We start from the raw sequence: 10,503 nt of genomic DNA, 5'->3' as shown, positions 1-10,503 counted from the left end.
CAAGCGGATGAGAATATAAATATTAACGGGACAAAGGATAACATGTCATAAGGAGTTGGATGTCCTGTGCAGATAATGGGGTTTTCTGATATCAACCATTACAGTTGTCTCACAAAGTTGCAGTTCCCAAATTGGTTATGACCTCAACAATCAAAACTACCAATAAAACTGCTCTTTTTAGGGCCCGACCGTACTCCGCTCTATACTGCCCCCTTGTGGCGCAATTATAGCAAAGCAAACATGAAAAAGTTGCAGTAGCATATGATGATGCACTCACAAACTTGCTCGAGCTTCCAAGACGGACACGTGCAAGTCGTGTGTTGGTGACTATCAATGTTCCCACTTTTCCTGCTGTGTTGAGGAATTGAATGTATAATTTTATGTGTCGATTAATTGACTCCAAAAATGTAATTATAATGCTCTTAACTGAGGCTGCCCAAAGTGACACCAGGTACTCCTCTTGTTTCTGGAAACGTTGGAACAAATGTGTGTGTAGGTTTTAATCATGGTGGACTTGTGAACTGCTGTTAGCTATGTTTTTTTGTGTTGTCCTGTGTTGTGTTTTTCCTTTTTAACATGGACCTACCCGTGTGTCTGAATATAGTAAGGTTTGATTGATCGCATCAATGGAAAGACAACCATGCATGCAAGGCTTCATTACACATAGAGAGATAGTGTGGGAGAAGTTCTTCTTGACACGCTGGTCAATCAATCAATCAATCAATCAATCAATCAATGTCCATTTCTTATCCACTCAGGTGGATTAAAAACCCAAACATAAATGCACACACGTCTGTCCTATGTGTCGTGCACAAATGCAGCAGAGATGAAGAGTTCCGATTGACTGTCTCCTGTCGTCGTTAGAAAAACAACCTAAATCGAAATTAGCCTGTTGAGGCGCCACGCGAGACATAAATGCGTCTGTGTGACGTCACCTCAAGTTACACGTCGTCACCCACCCCCCCCGTGCTTACAACTGTCCCGTGTCTTGTGGCACAAATGTTCGAACACGAGCTAAAACGCTCGCCCTCTACGAAATCCGCAAAGTTAACGCGCAATCAAATGTGTATCATGTACAGTAGACACGATGCCAGTCAGGTCGAAAGTGAAAGTGTTCCCCGCCCCCCCGCTTCTCTGCGGGCGCCATGTAGGAGAGACCACCGCTGGCAGCGGACACGCGGTGACCGGGCTCCGTCAGGTGAGCAACTAAACCGCTGCACCTCGGCTCTCTGGGGCAGACGCTCGGCGACGCGGCACACACGACGCAGCGGCAACAGGTGCGCGGAACTGACCGAACGCGTGTAAGAAAGAGACCGGGGTCGCGGGCGCAAGGCGGGGCACCCCCACCCGAGGAGCTCTCCGACATGGAGCCAATAGCCGCGGCGCTCGTGCCCTCTGCCACGGGGCGTCGTCCTGTCTTGTCAAATCGAAAGTAGCGTGCTGATGGAAAGCACTCGCGCGTTTACAGAGAAACCAAACTAAAGGGGGGAGAGAGAGAGAGAGAGAGAGAGAGAGAGAGAGAGAGAGAGAGAGAGAGAGAGAGAGAGAGAGAGAGAGAGAGCGTTGGCAGGACCCCGGTACCTGCTTCACCTGTGGTGGTGTTCCTCCTCCCGTGGGGTATTTCTCGGTCCACGCTCGCTTCACTTTTACTGCTGACGATTCTCGTCGACAGAGCGGCCGTTGGCGTAACGTGGCGAGACTTCCGGTGCGCTCGAGTCTCCGGCGTGAGACGCGGACGGTCATAACGAGTTTTGTTTGTTTCCCCCCCCCCCCAGGGAGGAAAACGACAGGATGAAACGCATTGTTGGTGAGAGTTCTCCGCAGGGGCTCGGATATGAGACGTGCTCGGGTAAGTTACGGGCCGCATACAGCGCTACGTGGCGTTTCCTGTGGCGTGCACTTTGTAAACGAACGCTTGTTCTGCTTGAATGCAGGATCCAAGTACAGCAGACGTCAGAAGTACTACGGCCTGGTAAACCAAGGCGCCACCTGTTACCTGAACAGCGTGCTGCAGATTTTCTACATGACCACCGAGTTCAGAGAGGCTGTGGAAAGGTTCATAATAATATTAATATTATTGTAACGTGCATGGATTAGTAGACGCGCTGGCCGCTGGCCGACGGGTCTGAGCCTTTAGCCGAGCGGTTAGCGATGACTCCTGCGGTGCGGGCCATACGGGTTCGCGTCCCGGCCGCGGCAGTTTCTGTGGGTGCGTTGTCCCCCCGTATTCGCTACAATATTGTAAACTACTAATAAGACACGTTAGTCCCTAGCTAACGGATCTGACCCTTTAGCCGAGCGGTTAGTGATGTCGCCTTTGTGGTGCAGTACACCCCGTATCGAATCCCGCACCGGGCAAGAAAGTAATCGGTTACAATATTAATAATAATAATGTCGACTATGGCCATAATAGATTATTACGCACACCGTTGGATGTTCCTCTGAATAAGAACAATTTATTACTTCAAACTTGGTTTATTAACCGCGATATCGAGGATGCAACGCAACGTTAATCCACACAGCGCATACACACTAACTCGGCAATGCGCATGCGCAGGATTACTTTCGTAAAGTTTTCCGTAAATCCTATTGGCTACTTTTCTGATTTAGCCAAACCACGCGGGAAAAAAAATCCAAGTGTGAAGAGCCCGAGATGCTTTGAGGGGGGATTTAAATCGCAATGAAATCCAACCAGTTTTTTTTTTTATGATAAACATAATCTGGATATGCGCTGACACTCATACATGTGCACGCTCCGAATGGTGGCTAATATTTCTTCCCATAGGCACTGTGATGAAAATCCCCGCTCTTCGACTATTGATCGTCAGCTCACGAAAGTGTTTAGTAGCCTAAAATCGGAGGCAACTGACACACGGCCCATCACAAGGAAGCTGGGGATTGACAGAGGTGAGTGCAGCAAGACAATGTTGTGAAATACAGTGCTTCTTATAAACACACTGCTACAGCAAACAAAAACAAAAAAAATTTTTTTTTTGGATTGATATCATTTATAGTTAATATCCATATTTCTTTGATTTCTACCCCCCCCCCCCTAGTGTCCGTACAACGCGATGCTGCTGAGTATTTTGAGAAGATCCTAAGAATGGCCAGTCCTGAGGCGTCAAAGGTAAGCCACTGAACCCAACCGCGGATATTACATATTGTGAAATGTATCGTTGATGAGTTGAATGGGGGGGAAAAATATGTGCGGATTTATCACTGTTGTTTTCTCCAGGTATTTCACGGAGAGTTACGCTACATCACAGCATGTTCCCGTTGTGCCAACTCCAAGGAGGAGGTCAGCGCATTTTGGAATCTCCCTATTCCATTGGAGACTTCTCACGTCGGAGACTATAGTGTGGTAAGGCCAGACCGTCATCTCTGCATACGCAAATGAAAAGGTTCTGTATCTTGTCCTCAAGCTATAACAAAGGGGACTTTTTCAGATGGATGGCATTGATGCATTTTTCTGCACTACAAAACTAACTGGAGATAATCAGATGTACTGTGACTCGTGTGATACCAAAGCAGATGCAACTATTGTAAGTTACCAGACAAATATTCAATTTACAGTGATCATTTCAGACCTTCTAAAGTTGAATAAAGTTTAATGAGTGTTTTCGTTAAACTTTGATTAAAGTTGAATTAAGTTTTAAAGTTTAAGTTCAACGAGTTGGGGGATGCGCCAATGAAATTCTGCTAAAGGCCCCTAAAAGAATCGCCAAATGTGAAATTAATGAATAACATTTTATCTCATTGGCTGTCATTTATTTTGGTAGTGTCTAAAAAAGAAGAAAAGGAAAAAAGGGTTCTTTGTATGTTTGCTTTTTCTAATTCTGTGTTTTAAACCAGGAATGTCAGATAAAGACCCCTCCAGAAGCTCTGATGCTGTTGCTGAAGAGGTTTGATTTCAACTATGACTACATGAAATACATCAAAATCGACCAACGTGTGGCTGTATCTACCACAGTTCAGATACCAGGGGTATGTATGTGTGTATTACTTTCTAATATTTATTGAGAAATGCAGGTGATTATTCAAAGACAAGCAGTGGGTAGATCCCGAAAGACTGCTACATCTCACACTTACTCTCCCTCACTTTCGTTATTTTTTTTCTCCCGATTTTCTGAAACCTTGGATCTCGTAAGGACCACATATATGAACTGTACACGGTTGTGAATCACTATGGGAATCTGACGGGGGGACACTATACGGCGACAATCAAACCCCAACATGATGACTGTTGGTATGAGTTTAACGACAGCTGGGTCACACAGGTAAGAGAGATGGTTTCCGTGGCAACTGGAGTCACCTCAAGTCAATACTATCGTCAACACTGGTTGTGAATGCTAGTTGTCGTTCAATGCGGACATCCATTTAGGATTCATGATTTTTTCGTGTGAAACTGACATCTTAATTCCCTTTTTTTATTGTTTTACCCTAACAGCTGGATTCACAGCAGTTCAGGACATCCTTGGAAACGTAAACAGTTCATCTTCCTTTTCTTCCTCCTGTCCTTTTCATCCTGATTGTGGTCTGTTCAGATGTTTTACATATTTCCTCTACATCTTTCTCCCACCAGATCCAACAGTGCGTATCTTCTAGTTTACCGAAAAAAGAAAAGTAAGTCACTCAAGTTATGGCAGTAGTAGTGGTTATTGATGTAATGACCCATTGTGGTACATTCAGCTTACACTTCGCTCAAATTTTCTAGTGCATGAAGCGGACACCACAGCTCAGGAGGAAGTAAACCAGGAACCTTCTTCTGAAGAGCCCCAAACCATAACTGAATATTATGAGGGGGCGCATGATACCAAGGTGAAGGACAGTCAGCAGGAAGTCAACCAGGAACCTTCTGAGGAGCTCCAAACCAAATCTGAATATTATGAGGGGGCGCATGATACCAAGGTGAAGGACAGTCAGGAGGAAGTCAACCGGGAACCTTCTGAGGAGCCCCAAACCAAATCTGAAGATTATGTGGCGGGGCACGATACCAATGTGAAGGAAACTCAGGAGGAAGTCAAACAGGAACCTTCTTCTGAAGAGCCCCAAGCCAAATCTGAAGATTATGAGGGGGCGCATGATACCAATGTGAAGGACAGTCAGGAGGAAGTCAACCGGGAACCTTCTGTGGAGCCCCAAACCAAATCTGAAGATTATGTGGCGGGGCACGATACCAAGGTGAAGGAAACTCAGGAGGAAGTCAAACAGGAACCTTCTTCTGAAGAGCCCCAAGCCAAATCTGAAGATTATGAGATGGGGTGTGACACCAATGTAAAGGAAACTCAGGAGGAAGTCAACCGGGAACTTTCTGAGGAGCCCCAAACCAAATCTGAAGATTATGTGGCGGGGCACGATACCAATGTGAAGGAAACTCAGGAGGAAGTCAAACAGGAACCTTCTTCTGAAGAGCCCCAAGCCAAATCTGAAGATTATGAGATGGGGTGTGACACCAATGTAAAGGAAACTCAGGAGGAAGTCAAACAGAAACCTTCTTCTGAAGAGCCCCAAGCCAAATCTCAACATTATGAGGTGGGGCATGACACCAATGTAAAGGAAACTCAGGAGGAAGTTAAACAGGAACCTTCTTCTGAAGAGCCCCAAGCCAAATCTGAAGATTGTGAGGTGGGGTGTGACACCAATGTAAAGGAAACTCAGGAGGAAGTCAAACAGAAACCTTCTGAAGATCCCCAAACCAAATCTCAACATTATGAGGTGGGGCATGACACCAATGTAAAGGAAACTCAGGAGGAAGTCAACCAGAAACCTTCTTCTGAAGAGACCCAAGCCAAATCTGAAGATTATGAGGTGGGGCGTGACACCAATGTAAAGGAAGGACGGAGGGAGGAGAATGTGGACAACGAAGAGACTGTTTATATAGAAACACATAAAGACATTAACAAGACAGAAGACAGAGAACCTGCTGATGCTGCCAAAAGTTTAACACCACAGCCCAAGCATACATCAACAACACGGGACATCTTCAGGGCTACCGCTGATAAACCCGGCAGCCCCGGAGGTGTTGAACAGAGCTTTACAAGACAAGCTGAAGTGGGCAGAGATGAGAAAAGAGCAGGAATGGGTGTCAGGGTGGGTAATCAGGGCAGTCTCGGAGGAGAAAGACGTGAACACGTGGGCAGAAGTGATGAGATGACAGCACGTGCGAGCTGTGACGTCGGGGGAGATAAGACAGTAGGCACAGGTGTTTCAAAGCAAAAATATTTAATGATTAAAATTATAGAAGAGGAAAAGAGAGGGGACACTGTAAGAACTGAAACGATAGCTGAGTCAATGCCTTACCTCAACCGAGCAAATGCGACCGCGAGACGAGAGGACAATTACGGGGAGAATGTGCAAGAAGAATGTGGAATATGTGATGTGTCACAGAGCCTGGCCAAGTTAAGTTTGGGAGAGACAAAGGGTAAAGCAAATATAGGACATCATGCCCTTCGAGGGGCAGCTGATAAGAGGCAAAACGCACCACAAATCGATCAGATGAAAGAGCAGCACGCTGACATGGCTGCAGGGTCTGAAAGGGTGAAAAGGTTCGAGCAAGAGAGTAACCACGTGGGCAAGGATGAGCTGGGGAAAGATGGCGCGAGGTTGAGAGGGGGCTGCGGAGGACAGGGGGAGGAACGCCGCACAGAGCAAAGGGCTGAACAAAAAGTAAGCGGTGCGAAACGTGTGTACGAGTCGGTTCAGTCAAGTACGAGCGATGATCCGAGCTTGGGCCCGGGCGTTTCAGGACCAGCACATGGACAAACGAAAAAGAGCAAGGGGTTTATTAGGACGCCCCCGAAGAGCTCGAAGAGCAGGAGTCCAATGAAAGAGAAGAGTCAAAAGAAGAAAAAGTTGCGTGGTTGTTTTTCATGTCTTGATCCCTCCACAAAAAAGGATGAGTCAGATTAACAGAGAATACACACACACGCTGGCTATGCACAACACACATTTGAATTACATTTCGGCATAAAACGCAGTAAACTGTATCGGTAGAAAAGCATAAAACGTTTATCTGTCGATCACATAATAATCATCATCATCATCATCATTGCATTTATATACAGACTATGTATGATTTGATCCTGCCCAGAATGTATGACAATAAAATAAAATAAAATTAAACATATACAGATGGGTTACAGTTTTATGGACTGTTATTTAAAGTGTTTCAACATTGTTTAACATTAGAGGAGAGGAGGCGCCCGGGTAGCGTAACGGTCTGTTCCGTTGACCACCAGCGCAGGGCTCGCCAGTTCGAATCGCCGCGTTACCTCCGGCTTGGTCGGGCGTCTCTCCAGACACAGTTGGCCGTGTCTGCGGGTGGAAAGCCGGATGCGGGTACGTGTCTCGGTCGCTGCACCAGCGCCTCCTCTGGTCGGCCGGGAATATAAACAGTATTTAAATTGACGTTCATAACGTTTAAATATGTTAAAAATATATATGGAAGGATAAAATAGAGAAGTCATGATCTTTACAGTTACAAGGTTAGAGTTTATGCAAATGAGTTTGCTTAATATGTACAGATCCAAGCACGTGTAGTCAGTCTAACAGCCTGACTTGATTAGCCGCGTTATGACTATTTGTGTTTTCCTTTGTTTTGATTGGCACGTTCTGAAACGATAGCCAACCCAAATTCTATTCTCGGGTAGAGGGGCGGGGCTTGGTTGTAGCCGTTAGGTCTGATGCGTTGGAGAACGGCAGAAGGCGAATGGTCACCGTCAAGTGAACAGTGCGGATTGTTCGAGAGCAAAATGTGTTCCTAACTTAGCGGTTGACGAGCAGTTATCCAAAGCGTTTGGGTTTTTGTGACCCGCAAGAGGTAAATATGAGATTATGTATTGCTTCTCATACTGTGACTACATGTTATGGTGTAAAAACGCATTGTGTTGCTAATGTGTAGCCATTAGCGTAACAGCCGTTAGCTTTGCATCGTGTTGCTAATTGCGAGTAGCCGTTCGTGTTAGCATAATAGCGGTTAGCTCAGCCTTGGTTAAGACAAGCTATCGCTAGCTCGCCACGAAATAGTGTGTGGATTTGTTGCTTAGCTGATTTATTTGATTCAGGAGACGGATGATTTGTGACTGTAAGAGGGGACGGCTCCGTCGCACCACTTTGGAGAACGGTTCTCTGTTGGAGCGCTATTTGACTATGGCTGCTGTTTCTTCGCCGCTATTTCTTCTGCGCTCATCACCAAATTTCCCCTCGTCTTCTCCCCCCTCTAGATGTTCCCTGGATCTGTGAGTACTGAGCACGTTTTGTTTTTTGTTTTGCTTGTGTGACCAAGTGAAGGGGCCACGACAGTTTCTAGTCAAGTCAACTCATGTCAAGTCAAGTCTAAGAGTACAAATGGTAATAAGCTTAAGATTAATCGGTGTTATGATTATGTGGGGGTCCTTGGAAAATGTTTCCCCCTGTAACTGGTCCCTGGCCCCAAAAAGTTTGAGAACCCCTGTTCTATCAAATTGAATTACTTTTTTAAATTATTCTTATCATGCAGCATTCAACGTAGAATGACGAATTCTTGTCATCAAACAGTCTTACAGCATCACCAGAACCAACTGAAAAATAGTTCCAATATGTTAAAGTAAGGAAGATAAACATTGTCGATGATGTCCTTCATATATTCATAGAACCTAAAGTGGTGAATGTGGAGCTAAATATGGAGTTCATAAATGAGCGAGCTGTGGATAGTGATGGTGTGATGGGATGGGATAGTGATGGGAAAATTTCTTGCAACAATGTGAGGGGGAGGGTGAACATGTACTCAGACTGCGATCAGACTATTCTGAGAGGGAATAGCAGGCTGTTGGAAGAGTTTGGGTGAAGGGATCCTTGGACCATAAGATGACACCAGTCAGACTGTCACCAGCTTTTATTCTGGCATGTTATCAGGGGGTCAGTTCAGTGAACGAAGAACTCTTAATGATGTCATTTGCCAGATATCTGTCCATGGCTAAGCAAGCATCTGTTGAAAAAGCACTACAGGGCAACATGGATGAAGCATATGAGGAAAATTTACTTGACCTTGTCTCAAGAATGGGGTCATGCGAGCTGCCATTTTAACAATGGCTCATAAAGCGCTTCTTCAAGAGCCCAAGTTCAGACCACTCCAGCCTGCACAATGCTGTGCCGAATTTGTCAACCAAAGAGAGCATAATGAAAGTTTATGAGTGAATGAGAGCAACTAACGAGAAAGTTGCACAGATGATAAAGACATCAAACGAGTGCCTAAACCAACAAGAGCAACTGGTCCTCAACCACTTGCAACGGTGTGTGAGAAGCATAGATCAGAGAAATCTGGAGACCTTTTTGCACTTCGGCACAGGATCCACCGTGATTTGCAAAGACAAAATTCAAGTAGTCTTTAATAGCTTGTGTGTTTAAGCTGTAGGCCTGTGGCACACACATGTGGAGCAGTTATTGAGTTAGCATGTATGTACCTATAATTCATACCCAGTGTTTTGTGCAGAGCTTGACAGTGTCCTATCTGCTGATTGCGTTACAATGGATATTGTTTAGTGGATGTTGTGGGTATTGTGTCACACATACAGATTGTGTTTGTCTTGTGGTGTTGTCTAAGTTTTAACTTGGGCTACTTCTCCAGTTTTCCTGTGATAGTGGCTAATATAATTGCGCATAAATGCTGTTTACTCTTTACCATACTCTTGGATATGAACACTGACCCAGCCATATGCCACTGGATTTGGAGCTTCCTGTGGAACAGACCACAGAGGGTGGAGGTTAATAACCTAACCTCACACCCTCTTACCCTCAATACAGGTGCTCCTAAGGGCTGTGCTCTCTTCCCCTGGCTCTTCTCACTTTACATCACCCACTTAACATCCACGGACAGCTCTGTAAAGATAATAAACTACACAGACTGTTGTCGACCTCATCTCCAACAACGATGAAACCCAGTACCGTACTGCAGTAGACCAAGCTGTCACTTGATGTGCGAACAACAACCTTCTGCTTAATACAGCCAAAACCCAAGAACTCATTATTGTCTTCCGATGCATGCCGAATCCTTAAACATCCATGCAAATGAACGGAGACCCCATCACCACCACCGACTCTTTTAAATTCCTTGGAACATACATCAGCAATAACCTGAAGTGGAAAATTAACACTGAACACGTCATTGCAAAAGCTCAACAATGACTTTACTTTCTTAGGCAGCTTAAAAAATACCGGATCAAACATCAACTGCTCATCATAACATCTTCTATTACAGTATGGTATACGGTGGCACGGACAGTCGAACACGGAAAAAACTGCAGCGATTGTCAACAAGGCATCGAAAATCATAGGAAACCCACTCCCCTCAGTTGAATCTCTACATACTCACCGGACTGTAAAGCGAACAAAGATCATCTCCGACCCCTCACGTCCTGCTCATCACCTGTTCCAGCTCCTTCCCTCAGGGAGGCGCTATAGGTCACTGCACACTGAAATTAAACGCTTCACAAACAGTTTTTCCCCCCTAGCCATCAGGACTCTGAA

At 45.4% G+C, this 10,503-nt stretch overlaps 1 protein-coding gene across 1 annotated transcript; it reads left to right on the top strand.

Annotated features, from left to right (window-relative positions):
• The first annotated feature begins 1,791 nt into the window (after positions 1–1,791).
• On the top strand, positions 1,792–7,349 carry LOC130130501 (protein piccolo-like). Its single transcript, XM_056300210.1, has 11 exons — positions 1,792–1,849; positions 1,935–2,055; positions 2,786–2,907; positions 3,057–3,127; positions 3,236–3,361; positions 3,447–3,542; positions 3,853–3,984; positions 4,149–4,277; positions 4,448–4,482; positions 4,583–4,623; positions 4,715–7,349. The coding sequence occupies exons 1-11, from the start codon at positions 1,792–1,794 to the stop codon at positions 6,907–6,909; spliced, it is 3,126 nt and encodes a 1,041-aa protein (XP_056156185.1). The 3' UTR covers positions 6,910–7,349.
• The last annotated feature ends 3,154 nt before the right edge of the window (positions 7,350–10,503 follow it).

This window comes from Lampris incognitus, chromosome 20 (assembly GCF_029633865.1).
Source record: "Lampris incognitus isolate fLamInc1 chromosome 20, fLamInc1.hap2, whole genome shotgun sequence".
In the NCBI taxonomy this organism is placed as follows: domain Eukaryota; kingdom Metazoa; phylum Chordata; class Actinopteri; order Lampriformes; family Lampridae; genus Lampris; species Lampris incognitus.
This window is presented reverse-complemented; position numbering and strand designations above follow the sequence as displayed.